Here is a 23,847-nt window from a genome sequence, read left to right as displayed (position 1 = left end):
CCAGTATCTGCGAATCACAGCTGCTCCTGGTTCTCGCAGTTGAAATATAAACAAAACTCACAATAATAATGATGTATAATTAAAGCATGAATTCAGTATGTCTCACGTGAGAAATACATAGCACTGGAAGAAACCCACAAGCCAGTAGTTGCACAAGGGCCATCAGAAATCAGAGTATAGCCTTAGGGAAACATTAATTACAAATAGAAAGTTGTAGAGAAGTCATGGATGAAGAGCAGACAAACCCCTTCAAAAGTTACTGCTGAACAATGACTGTAATCGGTTTGGGACATCTTAGTTTCAGGTCAATGATTAATACTTACATCTGAAAGAGCCCCAAAGCCAACCACATTTAAAGCTTTACCTACACATTTCATGACCAAAGATTAAGAAGCAACACTGACCAATTTCCAGCGTGACCTAGAGCAGACAAAGACATCTAGGGTTCTATTTATCTGTAGAAGTATGTACTTACAAAAGGATCCACATACACAATAACTTCATCAGTATATTCACACATGCACTTTGCAAAAGTGAAAGTCTGCCTAACATCAACCCAAAAAATGCTCTTCAAAGAATACATAAGTGAAAATAAAGGATTTTGTAGAATAAAATAATATCATCTGAAATGAATTGAACTTGAGGCTGTTTCCTTACTACCTCTGCTACGAGAGCATCCTAAACTAAAAGTAATGTACATTCATTAACTAATGCAAATGAAAACTTGAATATGACCAACAAGTGATGAAAGATGCAATTAGGCATATCTATTTGCAGTTGTTTTTTCCATATCATCGTTTATTGTAGTGTGTTTCTGATTTTTGTCCTGGAGAAGTAGCTAGCTTTGAAAGATAGTTTCATTGACCAGTGTTTCTAAAACAGCTGCAGTACATTCCAATGTCCTACACATTTAATGAAGAAAACGAGCAAAGAAAACCCTAGCCTTCCTTTAAACACTGAACCACGTTGCAGTGAGGAGCTTACATATGCCCTATAGTTAAGCACTTGGGCTGAACCCCACGAGCACATTCCCAGAGCCCCTCCTGAACACAAAGCCCCATATTAGCCTAAGAACTCCAATCAACTAAATCCCAGCATTCTCCCATCAGTCCTGAGGTTCAAGTTCTATGTATGTATCTCCTGATGCACTGAGGAATTTCAGAGTAAGAGGTTATCATTTAGCACTAAGATTTCCAAATATTAGAAAAAGATAAAGGCAAGACAAGGAGGCTAGAACAAAAAGCAAGCAGAAAAATGATGTATTAAATTCCCCTCTGTCCATACAGCCAACCCTCATCTGTTTTGGATTACAGACTCCTTAAGACAGAGACCCATCACCTTCTTACGTTTTACATGAAAGTGCCATGCACATCTATAGTGCTACATAAATTATATGTTCCCTGGAACAATGTACTGGCTTTGTCTGGGAAGGGCCTTGCTAGCATACGAGGCGTGAACCAGATGTTATGGAACTCAATGGAAAAATTCTGCCATCAACTGCAAACGGGCTTCAAGATTAAGTAATAATTCTATAATAAATATTACTCATTGAAAAAATTGAATAACAGAAAGAGCAAGGCCTGAAGCAATCTTTTAAATTAGCTGCTTTACATAAAAGCAGCATCCAACCAATCCACACTAAACTAATATTACCTGTCACTGAACCACAAACCAGAGTGATCTGGAAAGAAAACTATCATTTGTCCTTCTTAAGTAGTTAGCAGCTGCCAGAGGTTTTGAAGAATCTATTAGATTACATTAGGGCTTCCCCCACCCCAATTCTGAAGCAGTAGTAAAGCTTAAAGATATCAGAAGTATGATGAAGTCCTCAGATTATTATTAAGTAAAACTATAGGAGCACACTCATCTACTTTCCCTCTCTCATATTTCATTCCATAGAAGAGGAACTTGTACTTCATCAGCATCTTCCCCACAACACAGCAGAAACAATAGCCATATTTGCCCCATACAGCTAGGAACTGATGTGAACAAGGACAAATTCTGCATCTCCATCAGCAGAACACATACTCAGTTCTGCTAATAAGCTCAGTGAAATATTGCACCTTGATATTTGAACTGTTATTAAGCTTTTAGCTTTAGGAGTTGATAGGAGCAGTTCACATCCACTAAAGCCTAACTTATTACAAAAATTAATGGCAGCAATACTGCTCGCTCACATTGAAAGATCAGTAAAAGACTTAGCACCACAAAACTTGGGTTAATAATCCTGGATGTGTTCTGACTTCAAGCCCAGCTCAGGGAGCATGAGTAACTTCTGTTCCTCCTGATGTCTAGCTTACACCAGCTGAGCTGTCTCTCATGGCCCAGCCACCAAGCTAGGCCATCTGCGAGCAATCAGCATTGCCTTACTGCCTCCAGTTCTGACCTCCTCTCTTCCCTTTTGCTCTGCCTCTCTCAAACTTAATCACCTTCTGAACCTTTGCCCACTGTCACTGAAGCACTCGCATGAAAACTCACACCCAGCCCACTCCTTTCAACCCACAGTAAGTGCAACACATTTGTTTGTCAGAAGACATTTGTACTGTCTGAAGAGGTAATGCACAGCAGCATTTATGCAAATTACACCCTCAAATCTTAATGTCACTCTTAAGCAGCACCCTTCTCACCAATCAACTCCCGTGTCTGATAACACAGTCCTGAAGAGAGGCCCATTTTAAACCGTTTAGAAATGTCATTTAATACATCTTCAAATTCATATTAAGTTTCTGAAAGTATTTTGCTCCTTAGTTTCCAGTGTGTTACCAATGTTTCAAGTCACTCTTCCTCTCTGCACGACCTGGAGCACATCAGAAGTCTTCATTTTACCTCCAGAAACTGCCTTACTCATTTCACACGAGAGAAAGGAAAAAACGTAACCCCGATTAAAGGAAATTGCACAGACAGAGACGGTGAGTAAGCCATGAGACACTGTCCAAAGATCTTTTTTTTTAACAGAAAGAAAACTTGTGAAGATAGCTTCCATCTGTTTTTATTAGCTGTAGTATCACATGTATGTGCAAAGAAGACTCACTAATGAAAGTTAAACTACAGAGTTGCTGAGACATTAAGAGCCTTAGTTAAAGTGAAGCAGTTTTAGCCTGTTGCTACGTCTGCACTGTGTCTGAATAATAACTACACAAGCTTATGACAATACATTAATGCCAAAATAGCAATATTGATACTGTGTTGTCCTTTGTGAATAAGAATGTATTACTTAGAATTACGCATCATTAGTTTAGCAAGAAATCCTGTTTTGAATTTAATAGGAAAATAAAATGACTAAGGTAGGTTACACCTCCAGTAGATTATCAAGTATCCAAACACATTAAACATGTAAGTCATTCAACTCCACAGAGGAAATATTCAGCTGTAAGAATTATGAGCAACGTTACATAAGAGTGAGAAAATATCATACCACAAAATCATGTGTAGAACAAATTATTTGCTACTAAGGCTCAGCTTCATTGCAACAAGTTAAAAAAACAAATCCACACATTTTAATTACATCCTAAGGATAAATTCTTGATATGCCCCCCCCATCTGTGCACACTAACATTGAAAAATAAAGCAACACATTCAGAAAAGTAACTCGATTATCAATCCCAGTGTAGCCTAATGTCATCTAAGAATCCCATATAATACTTAATAAAATAGATATTGTGCCATTATCCACACTCCTCCCCCTCCAGCCTTGATCAGGGCATCTGCTGATCTCATACAGGATAAAGTGTTCTTTCGCATTTAAAAACATATCTTCTAAAAGTATGACCTCTAAACATGAACACAATATGGAAAATAAGGGCAGCTACTTGTTTTAAAGACAGCTAATCAAAAAAGTTTCAAGGCATTTCAGGATACAACCTGAAGGTTTACATTGTCTTCTCTGGAGTACAAAAAAAACCATACAACAGCTCATTTTTATTTGCATACTACATGCAGTATCTTCATCAATTCATAAATAATAATTTACACATTATTCATTAAAAAAAAACCACGTTGCTTTGTAGAAAGCAATTTCAAAGCCATTATTCTTGTTCATGTTTCTCTTTGTAGTTGAGCTGCTGTGGGACTATTTTTTTCCAGTCCTTCCGTGCCTCTGCCTAACCACAAACTTTATTGAAACACTGTGTGGATTGTGCATTTCTTTCTTAAAAGGACTATGCATTTCTCAACCAAATATTTATGCTTTCAATGATAGCACAGTAAGTTTTATGTCAGTTCTCCAATAACAGGATGTAGTGTTTATCCACAGACAATAACGTTAAGACCACCACACCATCTTGCTGGTGAACCCTCTGCTATTAGAGGGAATACTTCCAAAATGCATCGTTTGAAACTTCCAATTAAAGAAGATTTAAGCTTCTAAGTGAATTACAGTAGAATACAGCAAAGATCGTACTTGGCATTACTGTCCACATACAGCTGACGGTTAGTAGGCATTAAGCAGCAAAACTGAAAAATGTATTTGATCACACAGTGGAAACTGCACAGTGAATTTCACTAGTAGAAATTGTGAATGAACAACCAGCACAATTTTTCTTTGTCTAGTCAGTCGTTAGTACAGAATTACGGCAACTTTCTTACCTTCTGAAAAAAGTCTTCCCCACTTTTCCCTTTGCCCTCAGCAGCAGCTGGAAAACAAAAATGACATCTGGTTACAAAAATACCTGGGAGAGAATTTCTAAGTCTACATATAAAAAAAAACAACAAACAAATCATCAATGAACCCTTGTTACTGTGAAATTATAACTCTGGGTAAGTTTTGTCTTATGCAATAGACATTTATCAACAACTGACTAACACTTGGAACAACATCTCATGAGTCATTTGCAAAGGATCAGTTCCAAGCACATGTTTATTTGCATAATGGAGCTACTATACATATATACTTCGTAACTAAAACTCAGATCTATGATCACCTAAGTCCAATGATTTATTTACACCACGTGCTTTGCCACACAATTCTATTAAGATGTAAAGAAAAAGCTGGAAGTGCACAGCATTCACTAAATCAAGATTAAGAATCAGAACCAAAACAAGACTAAGCAGTGAACTGAGTCTGAATCACGTTAGTAAGTACCTCTATTCTACTATTAACTTTTTCTTAATATTGAAGGGAAATAAAGCAACTTGATGCAATACTCGCTGCTCTTTGTTTTACTGAGGTTGACAAAGCACCTCAGAAATCCAAGCATGCTTTCATGCTGTTGTATTTGCTTGTCAGGCAGTGAATTTTTGCAATATTCCTTTAGACCAACAGCACTCCTGAGCTGCTACAGTCAACACAGGTGAAAAGTTGAAAGCAGCCCTAGATCCTAGGAACAGCCCGACGTACAGACCAGAAGCATTAGCAGTTTTGAATGCAGGAAGAGCATTCAAGAAAAGTAACCTGAAGCTAGAAGGTGCACTGAATGGGGATGCTGGTATCACTCAGCAATTAGCAGATATGAGCCTGTCATGAAGGGAAAACACTGTGAGGCTGCTTCGGCTAGGAAGTTTTACAGGATGAAATCTGAAAGTATTGAGTCCATGAAAAACTCCTCAGAGAAAAAAGCAGCAAACAACAGAAACAGAAAAGCCATTAACTTAACACTAGTACAGTTTTGTAGGTAAAAAGCACAAAATGGAGAACACCACTCTCTTCCTCATGCCTAGCATGGTTTTAGCTGTGTGAAATTGTGCTATGCAAGAAGTCAGATCTGGAGGTTCCAGATCTTGAGCTTCTGTGATGAAGAGCAGATAAAAGGGACATGGGCACAGGTGAGTGCAAGCAACCACTAACCTAAATATCCATAGGCAGTAAACAAAGTATGCAGTTTGAAGAATATTTTTCCAAAAGCCTACTGGGGTGTGGGGAGGGGGGAGAGTTAGTTGGGAGGAATAGCAACAGTAGCATCATTTCAAAACAGGACTTGCAAGCATAGAAGAAACAAAGATGCAACTTAGTGGTTTCAAGAACAAAACAGGGATTAGGGCTCAGATTCATTCCCACATTAATTTAAACCTCACGCTGTACTCAGGGGTGATGTAAGGGGACTGCTCTTAAAATGCTACAACTGTTTGCATATAACATATGTTGTAGCTTATCTGTGTTGCAACTTGAGACACAGCAACCAAAACACAGGAGGTCTTTCAGAAGCGAGATAATTAGGAGAAGGATAATTGCCTCTTCTCCCCAAAAGGAATACCTCCAAATGAAATTCCAAGTGAAGGAAACAGAAGAGACGTAAAAACAAGTTTCCTGACTGCAAACCAGGATTGCTGAAGCCAGTCATTGTCTTTGGGGAATTTTCTCCATGTCTCACACACAGAACAGATGGCCAGTTAGCCCCACCACCTACCTTCACAGCTGTTCCAGCTACTTAGCTCTCTCTGCTCTTTCGATGACACAAGCAATTCCAGACAGAGCAAAAGCCACTGAAGATACAAAGTAATGGCATCAGATCACTGCTCCTATCCCAGAAGAATCAGTGCCTCTATAATTGAGAGCTTCTCAAGAAGCATCGCTAACACCTAAATACCACAGACTAACCCACAAATCTCTAAGCAATTCAATACGTAAGTTTGCGTTCTTTCATTCAGAGTCAAAGCAGAGGAACCGAGTGAACCATTCACCCTGCTGCAGAGTAAATCCCAGCTTTACAACCTGAGGAAAGAGCAGTGCTCTCCTCATCCACCAAACCCACACTGCCTGTGACAGAAGAGCACACTGCTGGAAGCTTCAGCAGAGCAGGGTTTCTGGAAACAAAATCCAACTTGTACACTGTAAGCCACAGGTACCAGCAAGAAAACTGCTAACAAAAACTAACTTCAGACAGCAGCCACTTCATAGATGCATGTTGTTTTTACACATCTTTCAGTAACTCAGGAAAAGCTTTGAAATATTTTAGGGAGGCAAGTACCACAACGCTATTTCAAATGATACATGGGCCCAATGTGCTTTTAATCAGAGGGTCCAGAAGACAAACTGTAGATGAGAAGATGACAGATGGGAAGCTGAAGTTGTAGCTTTGAGAATAGACAGATTTTGTTTCAGCTGCAAATACATGACATCTAAACTGAATACAAATAAGAGATGGCTTAGATAATGGCAGCGATGCTCTGCGAGGCATTTAAGGAGAATGCTGACAGTGCAAATTCCAAGTTCCTTATTGTAGGTTTGTTTTTAATCTGAATCATTCTGGTGACCTGATTTACAGCTTGACCCGACCAGCAAATGTATGACACAACACATGGATCCCAAGAAGCATGGACAAGGAAGGGAGAGGAGGGAATGGGAGCGTCCTAATGAAGTTGGTGCAAACAGCATTTACAATTTTAGTCATTGTTCGGTGTTTTCCAATGGCTTAATTATAACTGCTTTACTTTATTTCAGGATTTCCTATGTGCCTATTATGTCTGCGCTCACTTTATTTTGTATAAAATAGTTGCTGAATATTAAGGTGGCCTAACAGCTGCCATCTCTAATAAGCACTGAATGAAAAACACTCAATCATAACTTAAAACATTGAGTTAGGCTTGAAATGATATTTTCCTCTTCTCTAGTTAAAGCTAAGAAAATAAGTCAGATAATCCACACGAAGCAGCACATCATGTTTATCGCTAGGTTAGCTATTTTCCACTTAGTACTCCTTCTGCCATTCTCATTAAACTTCTGGTAATGATAATATTCTTATACTGTGAGGTTACTCCGTCTCCTAAGGAGGAAAAATTACACTTGAAAACCCCCAAAAAATACCATCGTTTATATATTGCATACATTTAATGTATGTTAACTTCCAAATGAAGTATGCATGTATGCATATACGTACACATATATATTCACAGAAGAAAATTTAACATTGATAGTTTTTAACACAGTGAAGATTTTGGAAAGAAAGAAAGGCTTTGCAATGGTAAAAGAGGCAGAGGATTTGTTGCTTCTAAAAATGGCTACAGTTGCCAAACACAAGGGAAAAGTTACCATTTCTTTCTTAAAAGAACAGATTCTGTTCAAACACCACAAGCTCAGTATCTTTGGCAGGGAAATGAGCCCCAAAACTATTCCCCAAAATTTTACATTTTACACCCAAGTCATCGAAAATGGGTTCCAAACTGTGCAGCATTCGCTACAATGAGCTGCAACTCAGCAAGCTGTTGAGATTGACCTCAGTCAGACAAACTGAGATAAAAGCAAGCGCTAATTTGTGTTTAGGGGAAAAAGCCGGAAAGGTCACTGCATCCTAAGCTCAACTTTTTTTTCTAAACAAATCTTGAGAATTAACCCTGACTTCCAAAACAAATCTTGTCTTTGAAACATCATATTGAGAAGCTCTCAGAATTCATAGCTGACGTTAATATCCTGGCAGATTATTTTAGTTTTTTTACAAATATTAACTACAGTGTTAATACGAAGCCAACATTTCCTCAAAAACCAGATATCACAAATATGGCACACATATTAAAAGAGCAGTTCTTTTATTTTGTAACAATAAGTTTCACAGCAGAAGCCCTACCATGTCAAAGACAGCATTCCTCGAGCTCAACTACATGCCCAGCACAAAAAGTCATCAGCAACTATACTGAGAAACAGAAAAGGATCCATGCTTAGACAACATATCCAGGTGAGCTCTCAAATTCCATGCATGGTCAACAGCCTCAGACCACCACACCCTTCTGTCAGTGGCTCCATCCCCAAAGTGAGCTTGACCACATCACTTACCATTCTGCCATGTCAAGCAGAATGCTAATTAACACCATGCACTGACTCCTGGCCAACAAAGCTTTTCATCTACACCAGCCTCCCCTACTCAGCAAGTTTTGGTTTCTTGGAAACAAAATTTACTTCCTCATATTCAATAATTACTTAACTGATCTTCACAAAAACTAGGATTATTTTTACACAAAATGATAACATTGGCTTCAGAAATACAAGGAAAGACTAAATAAATGTGCATAATAGGCATTTTATATTTTAAGCTATACTGTGTTTATTATAATTTCTTCCATACCATGGAATACTTTATATCAGGCTTTCACTTTTCAAGATATACTGGATTACCAAGGTCCCATCCAATACAAATATGGAACAGTTGAAACAGGTGTTAACTATTATTGTACCCATTAAGTACATTGCTTGTCTACTTAATCACCAAATCAGAAAAAAGCCAGATTGTAATTTAAGTTGACACAGACCAGCGAATTTTAACATTTATTTTAAATGTTCTTTTAATCAGCTTACGAAGTAGACCACATTTTACAGGAACCGAACCAAAGGCACTCGAATTCAGTCAAGTTTGGTTTAAAGATGCCATTACTGCAAATTGACCTCACAAATCAGCTTTGTGCCTCATTCACTAAGCTCTTGAAATTGGTATTGAAAAGCAACAAAAGATATTTGTATATTTTTCTTCAGGTTGGTTACTATCAGAATTTCTTCCTTTCCCTTCACTGGGGGAAAAAAACAAAAACAAAAACAACACATTTATCAAAGAATCTGATTGCATGTTCTTGTCTCAGGGTTTCAGCTATGAAACAATTGTTACTTGCATCAGAAAATTCATTTAAAAGAGCTAAACGTATTTGAGTTTTAATGAGACAAACCAACTTAACACTATTCTATCCAACTGTCGAATAACAAACCTTAAGCAGTAATAAAAAAAGTTATCCACTAAATCACAAAGAACTTCTAAAACCTGTTATTTTCCTCATATTGATCAGTTAACTTTTTTCAATGTTAAAAAGAGAAGTGTTGAGCCAATGCTGATTTGGTTGTTTTTGTTTTCAAGAATTGATCACTCGTCAGAAACTCACTAAAGCCAAAGCCAGAGTTTTTTCCTCAGAAGGTACCAAGCAAGTCATCACACCAAAAATACTGTACATTTCATTGAATAGTTATGCTTGAATCAGAAACCAACACAAAAAGATGATGGGTTTTTTGTGCACAGACTATAACCATACACACTCTGAAAGCTTGCCCACATCAAGCCAAGATTAAGAATTCCACCCACTATAGGCCACTGAGTTAAACCAAATTGCTTCAAATGAGCCATCAGTAACAAAAAAAGAGCATACGCTATTTAAATAACATGACCTCCAGTTGAATTTGTTGATATCCAAAGTAAGTCACTATTTCTCTTCTAATCATAAAGCTAGTCCCACTTCCAGTTTCCAGCTTACAAAGAAGTTAGAGTAAAAGCTGATGAGCAGAAATGAAAGCATCTGGCAAAAGAATGTAGGAAAGCTTAAATAAGCAATCCATTTGCATAACAACCTTTAATTCTATTATTTTATTGGCCTTTCGACAGTATTTCAGCTACATATTCATCTCACTGCAAGGCAGCTTCAGTTTTCTGTGTCTAGTTTTGAACCTGCTGCAAGTTAAGAGATATTCTTTCTGCACCAGAATTAACCTTGTGTTCACACAAAGTGAGAACTTCCCACAGTGTAGGAAAAAAACCCAAAAGTCACCAGCAACAAAGGGAGAAAAAGAACACTGATTTTATAGTACCATTAAATATTCTGTAACTCATACATTCTGGTATTTGAGGATTTCTATGAGCTTTGTAAGCATTCCAGAGTCAGTAAGCAGAGAAAAGCAAACCAACCAACCAAGTGAATCAACTTTTAGATTTTATAAGGTTCACTGCTAAGGTAACCTGTAGTTCTTGAGGATGCTCACCACAGACCAGGTAGAGTATACCACAAAGTCTCTACTGGAAGTATCAGAAAGAAGGGTAACGGATGGAACAACACACAGTTCTCTAGAAGTTATTGGAAGTCACAACTAAAAAAGCTAGCAAAAAATGCACCTGTCCATATCTCATGCTGACAAATTTACCAAGTGAGGAACTACAAACGTATCTGTAATAGTACATAATTAACCAATGTCTACATATTGTGTGGTGAAAGGATTCCAGGACTGTAGGTAAAAATAAAAGCATCGTCTTTTGTTAATACATAATTTAAGAGGAAAAACAATTGAAAACCAAACAAAAAGATATCCACGACACAAACAAATTTTACACGGGAAGTTTCTTTCTCTAGTCGAGCAGCCGAAGGAGAACTGGAACAATTTCAGCATTCTCAGTAAAGGACAAAAAACAGTCTCTGTTAAATAACTGGATGTTTTTGGGTAGGTTCCACTGTATCTCCTCTTGGAACGAGCTTAATACACAAGCTATGAAGCTATTAGTGAAAAAGCCAGATGTGCTAGAACTTCTGACAGACATAACTAATGGGAAAAGGGAAAAAAAAAAAAAAAAGAAGAATGGCCTCTGAACAAACACTGCTTTTATGCTGTTATTTAAATGCAGCACTTTCTGAGCACTGTGGAAGTGCAGCACCTATAGCCTCTATTTCAGTTACTACCTAGCTGCATAAGATTTCTTGAATTGAGGTCTTTCCTGTATGCACATAGACAAGTTCATATCTTTCATTCAGCCCCCAAGTCCCCATTTACTTTCACATATAAAATTATCAAGACTATCTATCATGTAAACTACATAAATAGTCAAGTACTACAACAATTTTTCAATAATCTTTTTCCTCATGCTACAATAAAATAAGGCTTCTGGAAATTAAGTAAAACCATCCCACAGCTAAAATGCAAAGTTCCCTCCATCTGTTATATGCAATAAATAAGGGGAAAAAATTGTCAAGAAAAGAAACAAATTAAGCTTACTGCCACTGCATACATTGCCAAGAAAGAATGCTATATACACTCAAATGACCTAGATGGTTTTGAACTTCCAGCACTTCTAGTATCTTTAGGGACCTGATGGATTTGATGGCTAGAAACATCAAGAGTTAATGCTACAAGCTATCGCCTTGTCAGTTCTCTCCCTGGCATCAGTATTCTTAGAATTGCATAGCTATGAAGTTCATCCAGAACCAATGGCTATAAATTTTAGATATATACCAACAGATTTTTCTCATTCTGTAGAACAAATTTATCTCTAGGGAAAATGATTTCTGCCAAGTCTCTGCATAGAGAAAGTATGCTTATCTATGCGTTTCTATCATCAGATCAGAATGCAAGCTAGCTGTGAAGCTGGGGTTGCCCTGAGACCTCTTTTCCATGTTGGGGATCTCTCCTTCAGAAGGCAAATGGGTCTGGCTCATCTACCCAAGCACAGGATGCTTTCTTATGAGACAAGGAGCACAGAAGACGTTATGGGTCCAGAATTTCAGACTTCAAAGATAGGAAGTGAGTGCTCTACTTTCTGCCAGCTACTCTTAAGAAATCAGCCAGGAAAACCAAGCAGCTGTCAGTAATGTATTACCTGATTGAAACTGCTCTATTAGTTCTCTTAGCATGGATTACTCAGTATTTAAACCCAAGAAACCTGCACTTCTATTACATTACTTCTCTTCTCTGGCATGCATAAATTCTTTGCCCAGCAGCTTGATTATAATTCTTGCATTACAATTAAAAACAGAGATCAGGAAGAGGCAGAGGGAGAGGAGGAAAAAAAAAAAAAAAAGCAGAAGTGAATAGTAGTGAAGTCTGTGGAAGTCACTGTGCAATGTCTTCCACTCTCTGCTTCAGTGTATCAGGTGGGTACTGCTGAAAGCTTCCTATATCATTTGTCAGAGGCATTCAAGGACCCCAGTTGCTGCCTCTAGCAAACATGCCAACTCATGTTTCAAAAATCAAGTTTTCAGCTTCCCCTTCTCAACACACAAACTTTGATTAGCATTAGTTTGATGCTAGCTTTCTCAGAGTCCATCCTCACCTTCCTAATCTCACTCATCTAGTCAAAAGCTAGACTGCAACCAAAGGCTCTTCACTCTAGTTATACTTAGTTGTTTAAACCATAAGCAGAAAACCAAGGAGAGTCGCTATGTATTCTACACTTTAAAAAAAAAACTTGTGAATTATCTGATGGTCAAATTATGCTATTTATGATGATGAGTCATTCTTTTATCTGTACAGTGGTTCAGAAGAGTTAACATACTACACCAGGGAGACTGACAGCTGCATTGTATCTAAATGATGTAGAAGAGCTATTAAGAATCTTTCATTTACTCCAATTTCAATAACAGATTAAGTCATCTGGCCTGCTTCTGGGAACAGTTGAGGGCGCATCTGAAATTCCTTAGCTAATTAAAGTTCAACAGAATTCTACATAAAAATAGAAACCCTAAGAAATTCCTTAAAGTCTCAGAAATCTCAAGCTACTCAAGATTGCTTTTCAAGTCCTGCACACACAGAAAGCAAAGCTTACTGCCAGGCTGTAGGTAAGGAGATGAGAGTTCAAAGCAAGAATGAATTCAAAACAGAACATCTCAGAGAACTGGCAGCCGTAATAAGAACTAGATATTTTATGAAAGAAAAGGAACAGTTGTCCCATTACTCTAAGTATTCACAAATTAAACTTAAAAATGGTCCAGTTTTAATTATTTCTGGTCTTAACACTGGGACTTAAGAAGCAATATTCTAATATTGGCCATAAAGTCTAAGAACATCTTTAGCACTGGCAAACTCTAGTTTTATTTGCTTTGTCAAGATGAAGAGCAGCTTAGTCTTTTTATGATATTTCACCCAGAGAATCCTGTATTACTATCAGATTTATAATATATTTTTTCCTCTATTATGCTCAAAGTGGACAAAGGCAGCTTTTCAGCATCTAAATTTTGTAGTAGCAGAGTTCTATTTCTGATTTCTCTTTAAACAGAAAAAAAAAACCAACCAAATACACTTGCAGCATTGATAAATGCTTTTTTTTTTTTAAAGAGAAAATACGCCCTATCACATCACACGACTTGCACTTATGACAGACAGGTTCACACAGCCTGTTAACATGAGCAAAACCTGATTAAAACACCATATTAAGTCCCTTTGTGCACCCTCCCTCACTTTAATATTGCATCCCCTCCCTCCCTTCCCCCCCCCCCCACTTCCCAGTTTTGAGACAAACAAACATATTACATTATATTGGATGTAGGATTAAGAAGCAAAGACTGCGACTGATCCTTACATTTCAAATCTGTTTTTGCTAACTGAACATATAAGAGCAAATAATCTATAATATAATAATCCCGCACTCCTTACCCAAGCTAAACTCTAGGAAGATAAGAAGCGGAACCCCATTGCCAGGAAGTATTGCATGCTGCATCTCAGTGCAGGTAAAGAGATGGTTTAGCTTTTGCCATTTTATTCAAGAGGTTAATTAATTTGCTCCTCTCCTTCAAAAGGCCTTTCAGCAACTCAATCTCAGGAAATACAGTAAATTTGTGGACCTGTGGTCAAAGGATAGTCTGGCAAAGTAAGATTTCACATGGTATCAACTTGGTCCAAATGCTTTGTAGGCACAATGTTGACACAACCAGCCCACAGCCAGACATCAAGTCAATGAGAACAGTGTTCCATACTACACACTGCCAAGTTGATACCAATTCCCTTGACCTAAGATCCTCTATAAGCTGGAGGAGAAGGGCTGCTTTGGTAGGTGCTAGAAAATCATCAAGATCCCATAGACCCCACAGCTGCTACAGAATGCTTTTAATCAAAGAAACAAGAAGTTATTTACCCAGGTTACTCATTCTTCCATCACTATAAGCCTACTCCTGACACAAGGGAAGAGACAAGAACAGTGCAGTTGGGTTAAGCCATCCCAGTCCCACTTCCATGCTGCCCATCTCAGCTGACTACCCTGATATCAACCTTGACTCCATGCATGACACCATCCTTGACTCCATCCATGAGCCAATACATAACTACCCAATGCTGAATTTGGAAGCTGTTTTTTTAGTGAAAGAAAAGATAGAAGACAAAGGAACTGTCTTTTAGGCCCCAGCATTTTTCCTCTTGCCTGAAAGCTAGCCACCAAACACTTGGCAGAAGCTGCAGAACAGCTGACAGAACAATGTTCATGTTGTCACACACCTAGAAATGAGACACAGGTGAGTCAAAGCATTCCTGTAAGAATAAGAGAAGCAGAATATGAACAGCCTGTCTTCCTGAAAAAAGGCTCCATGGCAGGGCTGCTTTCCTGAATCCCTGGGTGCTGTGGAGACAATTTCTTGAGAGCCTCAGGAGGCAGAACTCTTCTTGCTGCCAGTGACTGACAGATCTGAATCTGCCCCCAAGCCACAGTCTCCATTTAACAAAACTTGCTGTTTACAAGAGGGGGAAAAAATTATATATATCATTTCTGCAGTGCCCCAGGGGCTGACAGAGGATAACTGCCAAATACGAAAGCTCTGCTCTCAACAGATTGATGACTAGGGATACTCTTTCTATTTGTTTAGTGTTCCATTTTCTCTATATGCACAGCCACTTTTCTTGTCAGGTATGCACACAGATACTGTATGATTCATTACATACGAGAGAAGAACGCAGCGAGGCTGTAAAAAAAATTAGAAACAAAAGCCCTACAGATTTGGATAAAAATGTACACAATATTTTTCTGATGGCTCTGCTCATTATGAGTCACTCACAGATGTGGAGCTACAGGATGGAAGCCAAGATTAAGTCAAAGACAAAGCTTAATACAGGAAACCAGCTTAAGACTGTTGCAATGCAGGTTACGTACTGAGCTACAAGAAACAAGCCTTTCCCATCAGGAATGGGACACCATGCTTATCTGGAACCATTATGCTGAAAGACATACTCCAAATACATAGAGACAAAGAAAAGCAGTATTGGGAATTAACAGATCTTCTCCCTTTCTCAAAACGAACCAGCCACACTCTGCAGCTTTGTGGAGTTAATTGGAATAGGTGGAGGACAAAACAAACATGTCCCTTCTGTTGAAAAATACCACTTTTCATGTCTCATACTTCAAGTCTAGAGCAATGGAGCATCATAAAGCACGCACTGATATGTCACCCATTTTCTCATACACAGGCATAGAATCCAAATCACGCATCACAAAAACCTGCAATGTATGCTCAGCCCACAAAAAAACTAAAGTTGACTCACAGCATCAAGATCTTCCTACTTTCAAGAAGCTAAGGAAATGAAGTAATTGTTTAGGTAAGAGGATCAAAGCACAACAGAGCTCTAGACCTTCTGGTAAAGGTGAAAAAGTTTTATTTTCACAGCTGCTTTGTTGTCCACATTTTTGACAACTACATGATTTTCCTTCCCTATGATCAGTTCCCATATTAAAAAGCACAAGCGTTACATACAGCTGCAGAAAAGTTGCCTTTCATGTATTTGTATATAAATATGAACACAAACTCAGAGCAAAGAAAGAACACCACATTGTACAACTACAATTTCTGGAGGCAGTTTATAAGTTCAAAGTTCAGTGGCCAAAGTCAGCAGGAAGCTTAGCATCCATACAGGCTCAAACCATGCTGTAGTGGAAGATGTGAACTGCATTAGCTAGTAAATATATCAACTTGTATTTCAGTGTGGTCGACTGCTCAGCAGGGAGACAAGCAAAAGCACTGTGAGTTGCCAAAATTGAACAAAAATCAAGTAAAACAACTACATTCATTTTACCTCCCAACTTAAATTATCCTGTTTCAGAAAGCCTATGTGCTTGCTCACTGAAGTAAAGCTACGCATGTAAACAGTACTGGACCAAGACATAACATGCACATACATCCAGAAAGAAAGCTGCTCTAAACCAACATGCAAAGAAAGCCTTCTTAGAGACAACAAGATGCAGCTCTACAACAAACTCTGCCATTACACTGGTGAACTAACCTTTTCTTACCAGTGTTTTTCAAAGCAGATCTCCTAGGAGATGATCACAGAGTAGAAGCAAATGCTTGTGAATTTCAGGTTAACAGTAGTTCTACCTTTCCAGTCACTGTTTATATAGTTGCCTTTTCATCAATAACTACTAAAAAATGTAATATATTGATCTGTCCACAAAGAGAGCTGAAAGACAAGCAGATAAATCTATAAATCTTATCCACTTAGGGAAAAAAAACAGTTCTGAACTGGTTCCATTTTACTAAATGCTGGTTCAGAAACCCACAGAACTGATAGCATGAATATAATATAGGAAAAGAATTTCCAGTGATGATAAAAAGAAGTGAAGATGTACTGTTACTGTTTCATCAGTGTCACAGGTTAATTGAAAATCTACCTGCACCCATAGCAGGGGGGCAGCTGGCCTGCAGGGCTGCTGGCCCAAAAATGGGAAGGGAAAAAGGGAAAGGGAAAAGAAAACAGCTGCAACAATCTAAGGAGGCACACTTATTTAGTAAATACTATATTGAAATACAGAATAACACAATATAATACAAATAAATTGAAATTAAGACTAACGAATCAAGCAAAATAAGAGTGGGTCCCAAAAACGAGAGGCCTACTGTAAACTCTAGGCAAAAACAGCTGGAATGCTCCCCCACGCTCCCTGAATTCAAGAGAGCGAGTCCAGCCTGGGAGTGAGATTATATAGTGTTCTTGTCCTGTGACTTATCCCTGACTGTGATGTCCTCTGGGATACGTAGTCGTCTTCTGTGAGCTGAACATTCGGTAAAATTATCCATACTTTACATGATGTCATAATGTGGAATACTGATAGCAAAATTACAAAACCATGACATTCCACCCCTTATTCTACATCATTACATTATACTTAATACACACACAAATAGTTACGAGCAATCAGCGACCCTATTTTCTTAACAGTTTATATCTATTTCATGCAAACCCCTAAGCTGAGAACAAAACTCCATAACCTAACACACTATTATTTACTAAACCGAGAAATGGCAAAACTACTGGAGAAAAAAAGGAACATAACAGTGGTGGAAGGGAAAGGCAGTGCTAGTGGGGCATCCCCCACATCAAGGTGCACTCATCCCTTCCCAGTCACTGCAGCAGATTCCCTCTGAATCATACTTCTTTCCATGTGTACTCTACACATGCATGGCCAGTGCACGATATAGAGCCCAGATGGAAAACTTGCTTACAGAAATAAAATCACGAAATTAAGAGAATCTCTAGAACTATAGCCAACCATAGTCTACTGATAATAAAACTTGCCTAGTCTAGGTATACAGAAAGTGTTCCCTCAACATTAAACCACCTTTCTTTAATCCACCTATCTTAAGTCCTGCACCTAATTGGACATTCGTCATATATCTCTGAGGCTCTACTCATATATACATAAAATAACTGGCTGCACTCCCCAACCATCAAATTCCCTTGTGGTACACATTGGACATTCCCATCTTTGTGCATCACCCACCAAGTACAAAACCATGACAATCAGGATCTGCTTATTTGAACACTTTTGTGTCCTTGGTGCTGTAACATCCACAATCTTCTTCAGACTACCTTGGGACCAAGTAACTCCCATGGATGCTCAAGTACTATGAAACTGAGCTCACTGTATGTGCTATACAGCCCAACTTACCAACTACAAAAGCCATAACAAGTAGAACACTCTTTACCAACAAACACAAAGGACAGCTGGTAAACCTGAGGTCTGATGTGGCACCACTTCTCATACTGCACTAACTGATACTAGTTAGTTCAGGGTACCTCCCTGAAGGGATGCAAAGGCAGCAAAAATAAGGGCCTCCTATACAGATTTCAGTTAGCCTGTTCCAACCAAATCCAACTGTCTTCTGCACAAAATACTAACTGAAGGCAAGAGAAGCTAAACTGACCAAGACAGATTTCTTAGAGCTGTTTTCAAATCAAAGAAAATTATATCATATCATTAACATCAGCTTGATATGTAACCAGCTGGCACACACCAAGAAAAAAGTTTGGGTCATTTTTTTGTTCCATAAGTTTAGTACAAGATTTACTACTGAGACTTATTTCATGAAAACTCCAAATCACTTTTTGAACACTGAACACGGGCATGCTGGAAGCAGACATCACAAACTATGTACGTATAGTAGTAAACGGATATTTTCCACTTCTAAATAGTTCTATCTGCTCCATTCACCTGGCACTTTCACTAGGTGACTCCTCTCACACTCAGGGTGATCAAGACAACAAAAACTCGAGACAAGGATGCAACTCTTGCTCTTGTTCTCACCAGAACAAGAATGCGACCACACTGTACCAATAATTACCACCAACTGTACAGCTCAGCCAGACTTCACCCATTTTTGGGCCACACTCTGAAACGCGTTAATATAAGCCTGTCTATTTTCAGCCTTAATTCATTTTTCTCAATTTCCAAATCATGTATTGTGGCTGCACAGGAGATGTATATAAAGTTTCCCCTGCTTGCCCAGTCAACACGACAGCTATGTTCTTCCAACATTAGATCATTAACCATGAGACCTCTCCTGAATTTCCCCTCTACACAATGCACATGAAGGCATCACATGGGGCAGCCAGCCCAGTCCAGAGGGACTGCTGGGTCCTGCTCTCCCCCCATGCAACTGCAACACTTGCAAAACACAGAAGTCTACTTTTGTGCTTCTCAGTTTTCAGGAAACAATCTTAAGCCTCTCATTCCTCATGTACAGATTCGGGTAGTCGAAGGGAATAAAGCAGAACAGCAGTAGTCAGATTGGCTATATGTAAACACCGCCGACAAATTTATGTTACAGGATTTGAAAACTAGTCTCTGAACCAGTGAATCTTCAGTTCCAAACAGATTCAACCGAGTGAAATGTTGAAGAAACAGTCAAGAGAGAGTAGTTCTGACATGACATTACCCATACGAACTGGCAACAAGCCCGTTACTCCAAGCCTATCTGTGCACACCATGGAGGAGATGGCATACTCAGCCCTCTGCTAACTAATGTGTATTTTATGGATACAAAGCTACTTTTCAAACTGTTGTTTACAGGAAACAAATCAAAGCCAGAGAAATCCTACAAAACTATTTACATGAACCAGTGATACGGAGCAGGAAATGCTGAAGTTAATGAGCCCAGGTAAACAAGAAAGCATTGTGGTTAGACAACCCATTCTGAAGTGCATAACTCACTTATCTGGTTACCTTGAGCATTTCTGAAACTTAAAAGTTTTTCATGCCCATTCTTAAGACTAAAGAACTATCAATTCTAAGCAGAAATAATACCAGAAACTTCATTTTGTGCAAAGTAAACTAAAAATAAACTTATAAACTAAAAGGCTATGAAGTGTCATGTGCGGTTTAGTGAAAAATTTAAACAAAGAATGCACAATTTCTGCCAAAATCTAGAAAAACAAACGATAAAGAGCATGGAACTAATATTTGTCCTTCCTCTGCCTCCAGTTCCTGTGTGGGAGCTTTAGCTGAAGAAATACCATATTCTTGCAAACACAAACACTATTAAGCAGCATTAAGTTAGTGCAGCTGACAATGCAATGTTGTTTTCAGGAAGAATCTTTCCCATTTGTACTCTGTATTATTACACTCGGATCCTTTTAGCGAAGATTCATGCAAATATTTTCTTCTTCTGTTTTATATGAAGTAAGCATTCCTCTTTTGCTGTTTACACAGTGATCAAATAACACACATAGAAAAAAATAAACAACTTAATCAGAATCTAATCGGTATGAAAAAGCTTTCACACACCATAATGCACGTCTGAAACTAACCTTGGACACTACATAATATTTAAAATTGACATCTTAAAGTTCCTGCTGATCACCACAAGGTACACATACCACACATTTAATGATGAAATGATAAATATTGAACGTGCTATTTACAAAGGCATTGAGCACACGCTAACGTGACACTGACTAGCATTAGCAACATCTCTAAAGTCTCTATCAAGTTCTTTTTTGTACATTTATCCACAGCTACAAAACAAACAACCTTGGTGTATCTCAAGGATAATGGTAAGAGCCTCTTTACCCAGGTGACATACCAGTGTACTTCTCCAAAAACAAACAAAAACCTCAGCTTGCAAAACTCGGAGAAATAACTGATAAAGTTTACAGCTCTTTCAAACCAAAGCAGATTAAGTAACAGAGTGACGAAAACAAAAATGTAGCTTGAAAACTAAAAACAGAGAGTGACATTACCAGCTATCCACATAATGCAATAGGTACAAAACATCGTGTAACACTTCCGGTCACATCTCTTCACATGATGTGCTGCTTGCAAAAGACACCAGCTTTTATAAATATTCTCCATCTGTTTCGTGCCTGCATAAAGCATTTGCCAAAAACATTCACTTTCTGACATGGAAAACACACTCATTTGGAAAGAATGTCAGTGAACCAACAAGGAAAAAAAAAAAGGCTAGTTTTAAAACGTTGTCATTTGCCCCCCATTACCTGCCAATCTGAATCTTTCAGAGGAGCCATAATTAACTGAAATAACTTCATAGCTGTAGGGCAAACAACTGACTGTTATTCAAGAACTTGTAAATATTAGGTGGCCATGACATAGACTTAACCACAAGAAATCTTGCTTTTAGCAGGTGCATAAGTATTGATAAAGTTAATTTTAACCAGGGCAAGAAATAAAGTGGCCTAAAACATCAACTTCAATAACATAAGCCTGACAAAAGACAACATAACATCCACAAGCATTGACAAAAACAGCACAGCCAACAACTGCAGCTGTACACTAGAAGAGACTGTTCTTGACATTAATTCCAAGTAGGAATCATGAGGACCAGTAACAGACAAAATATTTTCTTAGGGAGCCATGTTTGCCCCTGAGAAGTACCTAACCATATTCATTGCTACAGTGTAAATCAAAATGTATTCATGATAGTTATTAATTATACAAATAAAATATTCAATTTTTAATAATTGTATCTATAGTTTATACATCAGAAAACATCGTATGAACACTATTTTGCACCCCATAACACTTGTTTAAAATGGACAGAAGCTGTTGAATTGCAGAGCTTGAAGAAGCAGAGCAAAGTAGCTCAAATTCAGCACTGCATTAAGCTTCTGAGATCAGTTTCTCATCAATAAAAAAGTGACTGTTAACAACAGCTGTCAGTAGCTTCTTCACCCAAAAGCAAAAGACATCAGCATTTTACATTCAACTGAAAGAAAGGTAAGGTAAAACTGGAGTACTCAGATTTGTTGATGAATAGGAGTACTATGGACCCTTCGCCATGAGCTACATACACTTGTTTGATACCTCAACAAAAAAACTGCTCTGCAGATTGGACAACATTCTGTATTTGCCGGTATTTTGCTCCACTCAAAAGCAGTCAGCAGTTGACCAAAAAAGATTTTAAAAATGCCTTGATAAAGTGACTGATTAGATCTAATCAATAAATATTTCTTTACTTTGAGAGTGGCGAGATGATGCTGGAACAGCTGCCCAGAGAAGCTGTAGATGCCCTGAAGGTGTTCAAGGGCAGGTTGGATGGGTCCCTGTGCAGCCTGGTCTAGCACTAGATAGGGAGGTTGGCAACCCTGTCTGCAGCAGGGGGGTTGGCACTTGACTATTCTTGAGGTCGCTACCAATCCAAGCCATTTTATGATTCTATGATGATTTCATGAATATTGATGAGATATTGACACACTTGCATTCACCAAACCCCACGTTAAGAAAACACAAGCAAGAAATAAACAACAAAGCAGGAACATCAGAACCCCATGAAAAAGTTCACAGTTTACATCATTTATGCTTTCTAATGACTACTTCAAGGCACATGATCTTCCCACACCAAACTGCAATGCATAAAACTAAGTATCATAATCACAGCAGCATCTGGAATTGTAAAGCCCTCTATTACTTATGAGTTTTAAGAAGCCCTTGCAAAACAAAAAACAAACAAAAAACCTAATTCTTTTGCATTTTACAATTAAAAAATGAAATTGACACCCTTCCTTAATAATAACAGTTCTTTTCAGTATATTCAGACATTCCCCTCCCTTTCACCACCCCTACCCAGATTGACTTAAGCCAGAGAAAGCTGTATCAGTGTTCTCACAGGTTGGTAAGTATTGAGCAAAGTCTAGGATGCTAAATAATCCCACTGAGTCATCTAGCAACAAATCTAAAAGGCATGAATGGGCCATTGGCTGAAGGAGTGAAACTTTAGAATACTCATCTTCACTAGAGGTGGCAGCCTTACATTCCACCCCCCCCCAACTCCCCCAATAGTACAGAGATAGAATGTGGAGCCTTCTCACAGAATACCTTCTCTTAAGGCACAGAAAAGCTAAACAAGTGATTACAGCCCTTGCTCAGCCATCCAAAGCAAGGATACACAAAGTTCTGTGGCAAAATATAAACTGTCCACAAAAGATTCCTAACATTCCTTTTCCATTACAATAATTTGGTCTTCAAGATGTTCCACAACATGAGCCGTAGCTTTACTGCAGTGCAATCCAACTACCAGAAACAGTGTGCTCTTACAGTTAAACTGAATTAGCTTAACAACTAAGCAGAAAGGGAAGACTGAACAAAGAATGCTAGGTCTTGCTGTTCCATTTCCTCTGTTGAATGTTTTGTAAAGTTCATGTTTCAGGAGTTTTTAAGCCAAGTAAACAGTAACTTAAGGCCGCAGAAGACTGCATTTGAGGAGAAAAAAAAACACATGAATAGAACTGTAAGTTATGAATATAATTTTCTTGCAAATGCATTATATGGAAAACTTGCACTTCCACATACAAGGCAGTGGCATAACAAGTGTCCCCTGAAGCTTTAAAGGAGCCTTTATTTCATTTGGTAATCTTAAATCATCCAGGCATTACGGAAGGATGAGTACAAGGCAAAGCAGAGCAGGTGTCCAGCTCTGCTGTCACCGTGTAGATGCAGTGGGCACATGAGAAAATAAGTGTTCAAGTTTAGAGACGTTCCTCTAAAATGGGTGCACCTGCTTAGCATAAGGAATGCACGATTACCTGATGACAACTCCAAAGAAAACAGCAACCATGGCCCTGCTCACACATGGCAAGTATCAAGCCAAGTCTTCCAATATTAACTTCATTTAACTCAGTCTTCATACAGTTACAGTTAATCCACAGCCATTTTCCTAGTTTCTCAGTTAACTGAGAAATCAAGTGATTTTACA

The 23,847-nt window shown here is 38.3% G+C and overlaps 1 protein-coding gene across 4 annotated transcripts in view; it reads right to left on the bottom strand.

The window, feature by feature from the left end:
- BICC1 (BicC family RNA binding protein 1) overlaps positions 1–23,847 on the bottom strand; it is a 96,338-nt gene that overhangs the window by 57,902 nt on the left and 14,589 nt on the right. For all 4 annotated transcript variants that reach the window (XM_072340830.1, XM_072340831.1, XM_072340832.1 and 1 more), the window contains exon 2: positions 4,585–4,631. In XM_072340830.1, the coding sequence (XP_072196931.1) occupies positions 4,585–4,631 (47 nt within the window). The remainder of the gene's footprint in view (positions 1–4,584; positions 4,632–23,847) is intronic.

The sequence above is a fragment of the Excalfactoria chinensis genome, chromosome 6, assembly GCF_039878825.1.
Source record: "Excalfactoria chinensis isolate bCotChi1 chromosome 6, bCotChi1.hap2, whole genome shotgun sequence".
Taxonomy (NCBI): Eukaryota; Metazoa; Chordata; class Aves; order Galliformes; family Phasianidae; genus Excalfactoria; species Excalfactoria chinensis.
This window is presented reverse-complemented; position numbering and strand designations above follow the sequence as displayed.